Source organism: Vitis riparia, chromosome 15 (assembly GCF_004353265.1).
Source record: "Vitis riparia cultivar Riparia Gloire de Montpellier isolate 1030 chromosome 15, EGFV_Vit.rip_1.0, whole genome shotgun sequence".
NCBI lineage: Eukaryota > Viridiplantae > Streptophyta > Magnoliopsida > Vitales > Vitaceae > Vitis > Vitis riparia.
In genome coordinates, this window is record NC_048445.1 from 7421516 (window position 1) to 7436500 (window position 14985).

The 14985-nt window shown below is 34.4% G+C and overlaps 1 protein-coding gene across 1 annotated transcript in view; it reads right to left on the minus strand.

Moving 5' to 3' along the window:
* LOC117932274 (CCR4-NOT transcription complex subunit 1) overlaps positions 1-14985 on the minus strand; it is a 74900-nt gene that overhangs the window by 4703 nt on the left and 55212 nt on the right. The window contains exons 36-44 of the mRNA XM_034853446.1: positions 13291-13417; positions 13111-13211; positions 12887-13024; positions 12722-12805; positions 7830-7976; positions 7594-7725; positions 7463-7510; positions 7230-7376; positions 7084-7145 (exon numbers count right to left, since the gene is read on the minus strand). Of these exons, the coding sequence (XP_034709337.1) occupies positions 7084-7145; positions 7230-7376; positions 7463-7510; positions 7594-7725; positions 7830-7976; positions 12722-12805; positions 12887-13024; positions 13111-13211; positions 13291-13417 (986 nt within the window). The remainder of the gene's footprint in view (positions 1-7083; positions 7146-7229; positions 7377-7462; positions 7511-7593; positions 7726-7829; positions 7977-12721; positions 12806-12886; positions 13025-13110; positions 13212-13290; positions 13418-14985) is intronic.

Here is a 14985-nt window from a genome sequence, read left to right on the forward strand (position 1 = left end):
TAATCTTTTTCTTTTCAAAGCATTCTGATTTCTGTCCTCTAATTTTTGCCAAGAATTTTTTTTGTTTTTTGGTTTTCATTATTGAGAGCATGTGATAATTTTTTGCCTAGATTGTCTTTTTAGGTTTTCTAGCTTTTTTTTTTTTTTTTTGTTAAACTAGTGAAAGCTAGGAGTTTTAAGCAATTTAGGCTCATGCTTTAAGGAGCATGACATGTGCTAATTTTGATCCATGAACAGTGACTGTGTATTCTTAGAACTGAACTTAATCAAGGGCTAGCTATGACTTATTCTTGAGTTAACTTGTAATGAACTTTCCTAGAGTGTTTTGAAGAAAAAATTTGACTTTGTCTTCAACTTTGGCCTTGAAGGTGCATTGATGACACTTTTATATTTTGTTTAATATTTTTCCATTGGCCTGTTGAAGATGCTTACAACATAGTCTTGATTTTGATCCAACAGTGATAGACATGTGTTCTTGGAATGAAGTTGAAACCATGAGTTATTTCCAAATAAACTAGTGAAGAACTTTCTTAACATTTTGAACAAAAAAAAAAGATTCTGACTTTGTCTTCTTCAATCTTAAAGGTAGACAAATAACACTTTTTTATCATGCCCAATATTCTTGGACTTGTTTGTTGAAGATTGTTTCAAGTTTGATCATAGCTTTTAAAGCTTTTTCTTTTCTTTTCTTTTTTTTCACATCAGATTTTGAGGTTGCATTTTCTTCTTTTTTTCGGGGAATCCCAATGTTGAAGAAAGGCACATATTTACGGGATATATTGGAAAATTTTAATTTCAAATCTCCAAATTTGACTCTCGTGGTTCAAGGAATTTGTTTCTTTTATTTAAAAAAAAAATATATTTTTCTCAAGGACTTTGTCTCCTTAATTTGAAATTTTTTCCATTTTGTTTTGATATTTAGTCTAAGTTTGATTTTTTTTATTTGATTTAAGAAGTTTAAATATATGTTACTTTGTTATTCGCGAATGACACGTTGGTTTTTTGTGAGGAGTCTTTATATCAGATGACTTATCTAAGTTGGCTTCTCATGTGGTTTGAGGCATGTTCAGGGTTGAAGATCAACTTAGAGAAGAGTAAGTTGATCCCAGTGGGTAAGGTGCATGATATAGAGGGTTTAGCCATGGAGTTGGGTTGTAAAATGGGTGGGCTCCCTTCCTGTTATCTGGGTTTGCCTTTAAGGGCACCTTTCAAATCAATGGCTGTGTGGAATGGGGTTGAAGAGCGTTTTCGTAGAAGGCTTGCTATGTGGAAGAGGCAGTATATATCTAAAGGACGGAGACTCACCCTAATCCAAAATACTCTTTCTAGCATGCCTTTATACTTTATGTCTCTCTTCTACTTGCCAAGAAAAGTGAGGTTGAGATTGGAGAAGATTCAGAGGGATTTTCTGTGGAGTGGGGGAGCTCTTGTCCAAAAGCCACACCTTGTCAGGTGGAACTTGATTTGCTTGGATAAAAAGAAATGTGGGTTAGGTGTGAGAAATTTAGCTCTGATGAATAGTGCTCTAATTGGAATTGGCGGTATGCTAATGAAAGAGAGGTGTTTTGGAGGCAAGTCATAAGTCACAAGTATGGTAAAGAGGAGGGGGGATGGCATACTCGGAAAGTAAATGGGAGATACGATGTTGGGCTTTGGAAAGCAATTAGGAAGGAGTGGTTGCTTTTAGATGGTGGGTTAGCCTACCGTGTAGGTAGTGGGCAGAGAGTGAGATTCTAGACGAACAAGTGGTGTGGTGATGAGCCACTTTGTGAGTCCTTTTCCTCTATTTTCCATCTCCTTGTCTAAGAATGCTTGGGTTTCGGAGGTTTGGAACCCCGTTGGTGATGGGGATGGCTAGACTCCTCTTTTTGCAAGGGCATTTAATGATTGGAAAATCGAGTTGGTGGAGTTTTTTTTGCATAAGATCCAAGCTTTCCGGGAGCAAAGGGAGGAGGAAGATAGAGAGATCTGGACAGCTTCAAATGGTGGTGCTTTCTCAATCAAGTCTCTTTATTCTATTTTGGAGCTCGAGGGTTCTTCTATGTTCCCTAGCGAAAGTATTTGGAGAGTAAGAGTGCCTCCTAAGGTAGCTTTCTTTGCTTAAGAGGCTTCCTAGGGTAAAGTCTTAACTTTGGAGCAACTTCAAAGGAGGGGGTTCTCTTTGGCAAACAGGTGCTTTCTTTGCCTATCTAAAGTAGAAACGGTGGATCACCTCTTACTTCATTGTGCTAAGACGCGGGTCTTGTGGAATCTTCTTTTCTCCCTTTTTGGTGTGTCTTGGACTCTTTCGTGTACAGTGAAGGAAACTCTTCTTGGATAGAATGGAGTGTTTGTGGGGAAAGGTCGCAAGAAGGCTTGGCAAATGGCTCCCTTATGTATATTTTGGTCAGTTTGGAAGGAGAAGAATAGATTAGCTTTAGGGAATGAGGAGCTTTCACTACAAAGATTGAAATATTCTTTGTATGTAATCCTTGGTCTTGGGTCAAGGTTTCCTTAGTTTTGAGTCCTTCTTCTCTTGTAAATTTTTTAGACTTGATAGGCTCTAAGTAAGGGAAGACGGTGTGTATACTACCTGTATACTTTGAGGGCACTAGTTTTTGGTGTTTCCTCTTTTTGATTAATATACTTCCTTTTATTTATAAAAAAAAAAAAAAAAAATAGAACACATGAGTTCTTATGAGTTGTCTACCACATGTTAAATATGCAAGATCCATTTGTTGTTCAATATGAATATACTAAGTTGCCTTGCATCAAGTCTTGCTTGGAGAATAAACTTTTTTTTTTTTTTTTTTTTGGTTTCTAGAGTATGAAGTGTAGAAGTTCAGAAACAACTATTCCTTCCCATCAAAATATTCATTTTTTAGCAATTGGTAGCCTAGTGGCATTAGTGTTAAGTATTAACTCAATTCGTTTTGTATATGATCTTGTGTATATAAGAGAAGCACATTAGATATTTGTTCATCATCTCTATTATGAGGTTTCTGAATTGATTTGTAGGGGATAAACCTATTTGAAGAAACTTTAATTTCTTCGGAAGAATCTTTTCCTTTTGAGTAGTTTTTAAGGTTATCTTGAGATGTATTTTGATTTAAATGTGTAGCATTATTTGCTGGTCCTGTTACAAGTCCTAGCTTATGATTGATTTTGACATCTTGTTCTTGAATTTTTACCGTAAGTTCTTCAATAGCCCTAGCTATTTTTATAACTTGCTCTTCAATAGAATATACTTCAAACACCATAACTACCATGATTATATTAATTGATGTTGCAAGAATCCTTTATCGAGATCCATGTGAAGATGCAACAATAGATCTAGTATCATACTTGTTTTCCTGGGTAAGCAAGGACTTATGGCTTAAAAATGTCTCTTGAGACATGACTGGGTATGTAATACTTTTTTAAAATAGTAAGATTAGATTCTTGGGTGAAGTTACTCCAAATTTTGCAATTGAATCCAAAAAGGAATCTTCTTGATTTGATGTTGAGAAGCACCTTTCACTTTGCTTAGCCTAATGAAACTAGAGTTTACCTTAGAGCTAGCAACTTCAATAGGACTAGACCATGCAAATCTAACTCCTTGCTTGTTGGATGAGTTTTTCTTAGAATTGATGAAGCATAAATCTTTTGCAAAGAAGATATGAAAGATAGAGATTATCTAACTGGATATACAAGAAATTTGTAAACACAAATTCCTCTTAAATAGAAAATTGGGAAACAAATTAATTCTTTTTTATTGATTGTAATTGAGAGTGAAACCTCTATGTTAACCTATGATTCTTCATTTATAATTAATGGCTAAGGAGGAACTTGACTTGGGCCTTGACCTAGGCTTGTATCTTGACTTGTCTTAGGTCTAGACTTGGACCTTAGTTAGACTTGAATAACATTGATCGAGAGCATGAATGCCTGATCTTGGATTGAAGATGCTTCAATCTTGTTCATTAGACCTTCAAAATTGTTCTTTGAAGTCCTGAAGAGCTTCTTGAATCCTTGAGGCTTGAGGAGGTTCTTGAATCGTTGAAGCGGATTAAACTTGTTCTTAAATCTTAGAAGGTTTGAAGAGCTTCTTGAATCCTTAAGGTGAGTTCTCTCCAACTCTTGTCAAGCATGAAAGTCTACAAGTGTCTTTTGAGAACCAAGGAGGAGGCCCCTTATTTATAGGCATTGAGAAATCATCTTTGAAATTATCTCTTAATTTTTAATGATAATAATTATTATTATGATAATCATATTCATGAAAATTATCCAAATTTAATTAATTGATAATTATAGTTTTATAATTATCAAACTTAATTAATTTCTTTTTTATTTGATGAGAATATCAATCTTCCTTTGTGCGGGCCTCATGTGATACATGTCCTTATCTTATTAAAGACATGAATTATATGTGGTAATCAATGAGTAGGTAAAGTGTACCCCTCTACAACCAATATTGAGACAAACATGAAGATCTTATATTTTTTATAGCTAGAGCGTTCCTTAAATAGGTGAGGCAATCATTATTCACTCTTATGTCTACATGATTGAGACTATTAAGTTTGATCGTGAACTCCAATATTCATCTTGTCATGCCCTGGACCAGGTTTATGACATATATGAAAGGGCATCACCCCTCCAAGAGAATGATCAAGACAAGATATGGCCACTTTGTTCCAAACTCAGGTGGTTGACATTCCTACGCACTTATTCAACCATATTCCTACCCTGCAAAACTTAGAGATTAATAGACAACAAAGGAAGGAAGACCAAAAAGAGGCATCCATGGCCAGAACAAAGTCCTTCCAAATGGAATAGACCATATCACAATGAAGATACAGATGAGAACTGAAGCAAGCAATTGGACATGTCATGCAAGATTAATCCATTCAAGCCTAGTAGATACCAAGTCAGATCATAGAAAACCTAGGGATGCTGGCCTAGACTCGAGGAGATCACCGAGACAAGTAGCACCTGAAAGTACAAAATTCCATCACAGATCAGGCCCATTATGGTCAAATCAAAACTCAGGCCCTTTAAGCCATATGGGTCAAACATGAAAGACTTTTTTGGCCTAGGCCTATGTCATGAACTCAGGGAACCTTTTGGGCTTTTCCCATCTATATATGTTGCTATGGCTAGAGTTGGGAAGGAGCAAGCACTTACACCAATTGAGAATGTCTTGAGCATCATGAGATAAACTTGAAAATTGGCCTTGACACTAAAACAACAATGTTATATCCAATAAAGAGGAAAAAACCAATATCTCCACTAATATTTCTGCAGGAATATGCATAATTTGGGGGTAACAAAGTAAAAGGTGGAGGTAAATGGAAATTGGAAAATTTTCCTCAAGGTATCACCAAAATTTCCTCAAAATATCAATACAGCCAAAATGAGAAAAATATAAAACAAAATATGTCAAAATATTGATGACAATTTCCCATATTTTACTGATATTTCAGGAAAATATCAACATTTCCATTAATAAGCTGTTGGTTGGACTCCAAATTTCAATAAACTTTCTTATCTTTCTCTCATTGAACACTTGTCTCTCATTTTTCTCTCATTTGGCTTCCCTCTCTTATTTCCTTCTCTCATGTATCCCATTATTATCAACTACCTTTGAATCATATAGGTCATTTTTTAATATTAAATGTAATGTGTTCTTAAATATTGCCATTCAATGAAATTTTTATATTTATCCCTGCATTAGTGATTAGCATACACTTTCAAAAGCTTACTTGTTACCAGCATACACTCCATATTAACTAATTATACTAATTTTATCATATATATATCGTACTTTATTTAAAAAATAGTTTAATCCAAAAATTTCATGTTTGGAGGTCTTTTTGCGATTTCTCTCACTTATATTGTTATCAATATCAATATTTCCATTGATATTTCTATAAAATCAAACCGCCAATATTTTTGTCGATATAGATAGTTTCATCCTTGATATCAAAAAAATTGACCCAAGGTTTCTATGATCACAGATAGCCTTGTTGGTTCCTCTCCTTTTCTAATATAACTTTAAGTCTCTTAATGGACACCAGCCATGCAAGTGCCTAACTTTTGGGGCCACTTGGTATAACAAATCTAAGAGAAGGGACTGCACTTCCTGAGCTCTAGCATCATGAAATGCAGAGGAGAAGAGGAAATCATTCAGCAAGTTGAGTAATGAATTGAAACGCATTTCCCATTCACTAATATCACATTGGAAGTTGAAATTGAAGATTCTAAAGGGAATTTGGTTGCATCTCAATTATATTAGGGTCTTGAAAAGAAGAAAAACAATGTGTTCTGAGCAATTGATTTGTCTTACATCCTGACCACAAACTAAAGTGAACTATGTTAATCCTAGGGGTACTGGAGCCTAATCCTTAGAACGAGTTCCTATATGCTAATTGTCACTGTATGATAAAAGCTTTCCGTCCCAGGGAAACCCTTTACATCATTAGTGTGCCTATACCACATTATTAATACTGAATAGCACATAAAATCATACATTTGAAGAGGAAAAGTATACAAATACACTAAGTTACAGTTTTCTCCTCTTCAAATCTGAGCCACGGATCTCTCTGAAACTTTTCAAATCTACACCTCAAATACCAGCTTAAGACAAAGATGTAGTTCACAACCAAGCAGGCAAGGGCCAACTTAATAAAATAAAAAAAAATATACACCTACAAAGATCTACTTTTGCCCCCTAAGAATTAGGCTTTGATCTCCAATTAATGACAGCAAAGAAGTTCTCAGAAAAACTTATTTCAAGGGACAATATGATTTCAAAAAAAAAAAAAAAAAATTACAGGTTTCTCATTTGTTCATGGTTGGATGTAGAAAAGAAAATTGCATCACCAGAAAAAAGCAAATAAATATAAAATCTGAACTATATCTCTGTCCTATAAACAGCCTTCAGTGTTCTATTTCTTTGCCTTGATAATGACCCCAATTAACATCTACTCAAACAAAGTACAAAATAAAGTAAGATGAGGGACCACATCGTAAATTTCCCTCCAAGCCTTAAACCAACCCTAGGCTTCATCATTAACAAGAATTGCATAATTAGAGCAGTTAATAAAGCAAGTTTTTTATGCTAACCTGAATGCAGGAATTTTGAGGGGTTGCAAAGCATGAAATGCATTAGCGAAGGTTATCAAAACCTGTGACATCATCAATTTAAAATGAGAACGTGGGCAGAGAGAGGGAGAGAGAGCAATGAAAGAGTAAATGCAAAGAATGACTACCTGAAAGTTTGCACCATCGAAGACAGGATCAGGGGAACCAAGTTCTGATAGCCAATTAATGAAAAATCTGAAATACGGTCTTGGATTAAAAGATGTTTTCTTCTCCTCAGCATCTTTTTGAATAAATCTCACAGTTACTGCCAGAATCTGTAATATACCAGTTATAAACAGTGTAGAACATTGTTCCAAGATGAGCAAGACAAGGGCTCATAAATTTTAGTCTGGAGTCAAACCTTGGAAATGAGATTGAATTTATTGAATCCCTGGTCCACGGGAGAATACTAGAGAAAATCACAAGTTAAGTTGTTAAGGATATGAAAATTATATTCAAAAACTGAAATACACCCATATAAAATACACTTACCTTCAGGATTGAAAACACAAGATTTGAAAAGATATCAATGGCAAAGAAGGACATGCTATGCACTTGCTGATGTGATTGTAGTGGACCAGTAATGATTGCCTCAGAAGAAAGACAATGTGAAAAAGAAATTTCCTGAGATAGACAGATCAAGGTAAATATGCAACTGCACTATGGGTACTACTCTGCAACCTCAAAGGAATAAAAAATAAAAATAAATAAAAAAAAGAAAGATTCACCATAAGCAGGTGGAAAAAGCGATCAGATATATGTTCTCCTTTCAGCAGTCCATTTTGATGCAACTGCAAGACGTAATGTGCACAAGCTGCATCATTTGTACCAGGAAGTTCACATATGCGGTACCATTCCACAAACAGCTTGGAAACCTACAGAGTTTACAGGTACCAAATTTTTAATAAGCACGGAAAACTGAAGGAGGCATGAGCAAAGTGCACAGATAGTAAACAAGTGACACCAAAGAATAAACACACCTAAAATTATTAAAAAAAACAGTTAAAAAAGAAAAAAGAAAAAAGAAAAAGCAAACATTAAACCCTGGAATAGTGCATGTTATTAACAAAATCAAGAAATGAGGTTCTCCTATCCGCCAAAGACCTTAATGATCATGCAAACATGGATTTCAAGATAATATACTTTCAACTTTGATGATGAAGGTTCCACCTTTTCACATTCAGTTATGCCCCATCCAAATGCACAAAGCAAGACAAGGTAGCAAACTTTAAAAGGATAGCAATATAAGTAGTAAAAAACAAATATAAATGTGTGGCAAATATCTTTAGTAATTATTTACAGTTAACTTTAATCTAAATTCTGAGGTACAATTTATCAACTCTCCTTTCCCGTCTCCCATATACAAGGAAAAGGAAAAAAAATAATCAACTTGTGGTACTTGTAAAACTCAACTCAGCATTAATCTCAATTCATTGGACCTGGCTACATGAATCTTATTTAGGCCCTCTGAGGGATTGTTCTTGTTTTTCACTTTAGCTGGAAGCTAAAATCTAAGTCAAAGTCATAATTTTCTAAGGCAAAATTGGTTTGTGAGAGTTTCATTAAACATGAAATAACTTTTTGCACAAACCAAAATAAAGCTTTATGAAAAGCTAAGGGCCTGTTTGGAAACTTTTGCATTGCACAAATGGACAAATACCTTCACAGAGAATAAACCATAAAATCTGCTTCTTGTGTTTGAGTTCCCAAATAGAATTTTGTTCTTAAAAACAATTGAGAATTATTTCTGAAGATTGTGCCTCAAAAACTGTTCTTAAAAACCAGTTTTTGAAACCATTGTCACACAAGTACTAACATTTTCCAAGCTTTCATATTAAGTTCTTACTAAAGTCATATGCTACTTTGAAAAAGCAAAAAAAAAAAAAAAAACAAAATAGACAAACAAGTACACAAGCTCTTATTGAGCTTTTAGTGCCTGTTTGGAAACTATTATTAAAAAAAGTTTTCTGCTTTTTGGAACGTAAAACAGTTTTCCAACTTCAAAAACACATTTTTCAAATTTTGAATAGAAAACAATTTTTTGAGAATTTGTTCTCAAAATAGAATGGATTTTTAGAATCAATTTGAGGTATTTTTAGGTGTTTATTTACAAAGCATTATGAGAAATAAATGGAAGCAGGGATAATAGGTTAGAAACTTTCGTATTCTATATAAGTGCACAATGTCTTCCTAGAGAATAAACTGAGAAAGTTAATCTTTCATATTTGAGACTTGTTTTCAAAAACACTAGCAAACAAGCCCTTAGTCATTCAACTCTATCTATGGTCTTATCCTTTATTGGATCCATAGCAATCATATGGTTTCTTATAGCCTTGGCCAACTCCATTTAATCTTCCTTTTATCCTTTCACAACATCAACCAAAACCAATAAACCTGTAAACCAAATTATTCCCTTCTCTCTTCTTAATTATAATTCCACATAAAATGGACATAAATGGGATTTTTAAATAATAAGATATAATTTTATAGAATAAAAGGGGGAGAAAACACAAAAGAAGAGGTTTTCCCTCAAACAAAAAATGGAAAAGTACAAACCTATAAATAAATTAAACATTAGCCAAGAAAAGTGGTTAGAAGATGACACACACACATGGATGGGGAAGCAAATTCACCCCCTAACAAAAAGGAAAAGAAAGCAAGCACACATGGAATGAGGTTTATTTCCAAACCAAGAAGGAAGACAAAGCACACACACACACAGGTGATGAGGTTTACCCCTCAAGAAAAAGAAAGAGAAAGACATATCCCAACTCATTGGATTAGCTACAAACAATCATAATCTCTTCTTAATGTATAGTCCCATATTTCTCTTATCCTCTTAGCATCTTCAACTAGAACTAAACCAATACTTTGTATTACTGTTCATGATACCTAAACCAATACTTTGTATTACTGTTCGTGATAATCATTTAACATCATAAGTTGGATGAACTCATTTTCAAAATGTTCTTTAGCTGCTCAATTTTCTATAATATGAAAAGTTTGTTGTCTTTTTAGTTCCTTTTTACATTTGCACCTCAACTGAGATGTATTGTATAATCTCACCAAACTCCGGACCAATTCTCCTCTTTCACCCATCCTGCTTTACTTGAAGGACAATGTCCTCAGTCTCACTTTCCTTGACCAAAGACTGAATGGCAGATTTTAGTCTTATCTTTGCTCCTAGTTTTACTGAAATTAAATTTCATACATTTTATTTTAATCCTTCTTAACCAAAGTCTTTAGAAAAACTAAGAATTAAGCCTCAATGTAGTTCAGCTAACCAAATCCATGTCAATAGTAAACAGCTCACATCATGTGACTAATGGGACATTCTTTTTTATATACCGAGTAATTTCAGCCATATTCAATGCAGAAGATTATACATTGGAAGTGAAAATTCTCTAATTCCTCTCCTAGTTACTCCTCCATAGCTTATGAGCATATGAATAACAAATCCTCCATAAGCCATAATCTTAGGCACAAAGACCAACCACTAAGAAATATTTTGTCATCTGACAACAATTGTTTCCCTCATTTCACTCAACCTAACTTACTCCCTTCTTTAGATTAGACACGGATTAACCATGTTCATTCTCTCTCCAGCTCTCTCTATAGACAAACATTCATAGAGGGTACCTAACAAACAGGAGTGCACCCTATGTACACAGGGGCTGACCATGTTCTCACTCCTAAAGATAAAAAATACTCCTCTATCCATGCAAGAGCCAGATATTAAACTACATGGAAAACCCTAACTTATCATGGCCACAAGGACAAGCTACTAGATGGTGATTAGAACTCTAGAAAGACAAGGAGCCTCATATGCATTGATCAAAATCGTTCATGGCATGTCATCTATTTCTATCTTACCTATAGCGAACTCAAGATCTATGGATGAGCATATATGTTTTGGGAACTCGCACATCAGAAAGGATTTCCAATAGAACAAACACTTTTGAGCATAGTTTTAAAAGGTGTGCTTTAAGTGCACCTAGGCTAAAGGCACAACCGCTCCCTAGTTATAGCACCTCGCTAGTCAAGACAGGTGCCTTATTGAAGAGGCATGCCTTGTTGACTTTGCTCTTCCTTTTTAAACACTTTTTATTCTTGAAATTTTTAATTGTATATTGAAATTTATATAATGTATAAATTTCCTCACTTTTTTATTGCATGCTTCTTTTAAATCTTAATTTTGTTATTGATTGAATTATATTTAAAATCGTATTTTATAAAATTGATATGCATCCTAGGTTGCATTTCACTTGACTCAAGCGCACCCCTTGTGCTGCACCTTACTCCTAAGTTGTAGGAGGCTTTTACGCCTTTGGTACAACTTTTAAAACTATGCTTTTGAGGTCCTTCCCAGTTTTAGATTTTTAATAACCACAATTCAATTTGTTTGGAAAAACAAAAAAGGAGGCTTGGGTTTTTAGAAGCCTTTCGATCCTCAACAAGGCTCTTTAGGGAAAATGTTCTTGGAGATTTATATGTGAAAGGAATCCTCTTTGGAAACAAGTAATTGTTGGTAAGTAAGGCAAGAGGATGAGGGTTGGTGCACAAAAGAGGTGAGAGAGAGGTATGAAGTGGGGATTTGGAAGGCAATCAGAAACAAAGTGAAGTTCTGGAAGAATAAATGGGATGGGAATTTTTCTTTGAGAGATTCTTTCCCAGACCTTTATTCTACAGCCTCTTCAAAAGATGCTTCAGTGGTTGATGATTGGGATGGGGATAGTTGGGATCCTAGGTTTATTAGACAATTGAATGATTGGAAGTTAGAGGAAATAGATGTCTTTTTTAGGAGGTTGCATAATCACTCCATCTCTTTAGGTACTGATGATGTTATGGTTTGGTTGGAGACAAAGAACGATGAATTTTCAGTTAAGTCCTTCTACTGCTTGGCAAGTAGGAGAGCAAAGCATTTCCCTTATAGTATAGTCTTGAACTCTTGGGCTCCTGTAAGAGCTAACTTTTTTGCTTGGGAAGCAACTTGAGCTAAGATATTGACTCAGGATCAGCTCAAAAAGAAGGGTTGGAGGATGCCTAATAGGTGTTATATGTGCAAAGCAGAAGAAGAAAAGGGTGATCATATTCTCTTTCACTGTCCAAAAGCTCGCATTTTGTGGCAGCTAATTTTTGCTATTTTTGGTGTACAGTGGGTGTTTCAATCTTCTGTGAGAAGGGTGTTCTTTAGTTGGGGTGGCTCCTTTGTTGGCAAAAAAAGGAAAAAGGCTTGGAAAGTTACTCCTTTATGCATTTTTTGGTCCATTTGGAGGGAGAGAAATAGGAAAGTCTTTAAGAATTGTGAAAGTTTGGACCAAACAATTAAACGGTTTTTTTTTTTTTTTTTTTGTATCTCTTTTAGGATTGGGTTAGATTGTACATTGGAGATAATTCTATGTCACTATTAGATTTTGCAGACTGGTTAGGCTCTTCATAGGGTGCAATTACTTGTTTTTGCATATTTTTTTGTTTGTTTTGTATACGTCATGTATACTTTTTAAAATTAATACAATCTCCATTTACCTATAAAAATAAAAATAAAAAAATAAAAAACGTTTTTTTAATATCTAAACATCATAAAGAAAATATTGAGCAGAGATAGGTTAAGGAAAAAAACCTGCTCACGAAAACCAGTAGGATCTTGTTCCACAGGTTCTCCATTGTTATGTTCTTCCCTGGTGGCTGCAGAGTGGATAGGAGCCTGCCACAGCACAAAGAAAGAATTTTAGGATTCTATAAAAATGTTAGCAAAGATAGGAAAAACTTAAGATTCTACCATAACCTTCTTGTCTCTAGATTGTCTTGTCTTATCCTCCTTTCCAAGAGAATTAACAGATAGAGCATCCATATTAGCAACAGGACTCTTGACAATCTCAATCAATTGTTGCAATGACTCAGGAGATCCAGGCTTACTCGCAATCTTCAAGTCAGAAATCAATTTAGAAAGTGGAAGATTAATGAAATACATGCTTTACACAAAATAAATGAAAAAAAAAAAAAAAAAACCTTTGCCATTGTATCAACAAGATTGGGAAGTTCTGAAATGACTCCACGTTCTTCAATCACCAAAGTTTGGAGAAGAGAAAAGGCAAACTCTGTTGCAGCTTCTGTATATTTTACACAACTAATTAGCTATGTCAACTTCTCTAATATTAAAGAATTTAAAATAATACTTCTCAAACATACTATTCCTTCCTCCATCAACAAGTTTTGCCATATGAACATTATACTCAGCAAGGTTCAGCAATTCACTGCGAATAAGGCTAATAATAATATCTTTGTTGAATTTGCGCTCCTCATCTGAGTAAATCACCTACAAAAAGTTGCACAATAATTTATGATGAAAAAAATTTGAGAACTGAAACAGGAAAAAACGGAAACAAGTGCACAATCACTTTCACTTCTTTGTAGCATAGACAATTTTTTTTTTTATAAACTAGGACAGAGAATATAAAAAAAAAATTATATATATACACACATATATTAATAAAATATACATTTCACATAATTTTTTGTAGAGGAAGAAACATGTAGTGTCATATACTACTAGTGCTATTCCCCCTTTCTTTTTTCAGTTGTAGGCAAACAAACAGATATGAAAAGTTAGTAATACAAGTGTTCTTCTATTTGTAGAAGACGAATTGGAAAGTGCAAAGAATAAATTCCTTCCTTGATTTCAATCTGTACATACTCACCTATTTAGACAAGTATTCCTAGCACAAAAAATAGAAACTTTCCTTACATAATTCTATCAAATCCTTTGCTTATAGGATTATCCTAATCCTCTCCTTAATTACAAAAATATACAGCGATAATATTTATTAATTACATTCTTCCACACTCCCCCTAAAGTTGGTGGGTAGATGTTTTTTATTCATAGCTTGGATACACTTACTTGAAACATTGTACTACTTAAACCTTTAGTGAGTATATCTATAAGTTGGCAGTTAGCAAATACATAAGGAGTATAGATCAACCCACTATCTAGTTTCTTCTTAATAAAATGTCTATCTATCTCTATGTGTTTCGTTCAACCATGTTGCACAGAATTATGTGCAATACTAATTGTGGATTATTTTCACAGCAAAATCTCATTGGGTCATCCTATTTTATCTTCAAATCTTCCAAAATCATCTTTAACCATAGTAGTTCACAAATTCCTTGGGCCATTGCACGAAATTCTATTTCTGCACTGGACCTTGCCACCAAGCTCTGTTTCTTCTCCATGTTACCAGATTTCCATCAAGAAAAGTGCAATACCCAATGGTTGATCTTCTGTCAACCACAGATCCAACATAATTTGCATATGTGTATGCTTTAAGTACCAATCCTGAGTTTCATTTAAATAGCATCCCCTTTCCTGGAGGCCTCTTAAATTATTGTAGCACTCGGTTAGCAACTTGCAGAAAAACCTCCTTTGGAATGTGCATAAATTGGCTAATCCACACTCACAGCAAATGCTATATCTAGTCTTATGTGAAAGAGATAAATAAATCTTCCTACTAGACATTAATACATCTCTCTATCTACCGCAACATCTTCCTCAACCTGTCCAAGTTGGTGTGTTTACTGGTTTACATGCCAACTTCCCTATTTCTTTGAGGTTTGTTACATATTTTTGCTAAGAAATAAAAATTCCCTGCTTAGAATGTGCAACTTCAATTCCTCGAAAGTATTTCAACTTTCCTAACTCTTTAATCTCAAACTCCTTGGTCAAGCATTGCCTCAAAGTCTGTCTCTCATTTTCATCATTTCTTGTCAAAATAATGTCATCTACATATACCAGAACAGTTGTAATCCCTCCTGAATCCGAATGCTTGATGAACAACGTATGATCTCCTTGACTTTCTCTGTATCCCATGTTTTTCATCACTTTACCAA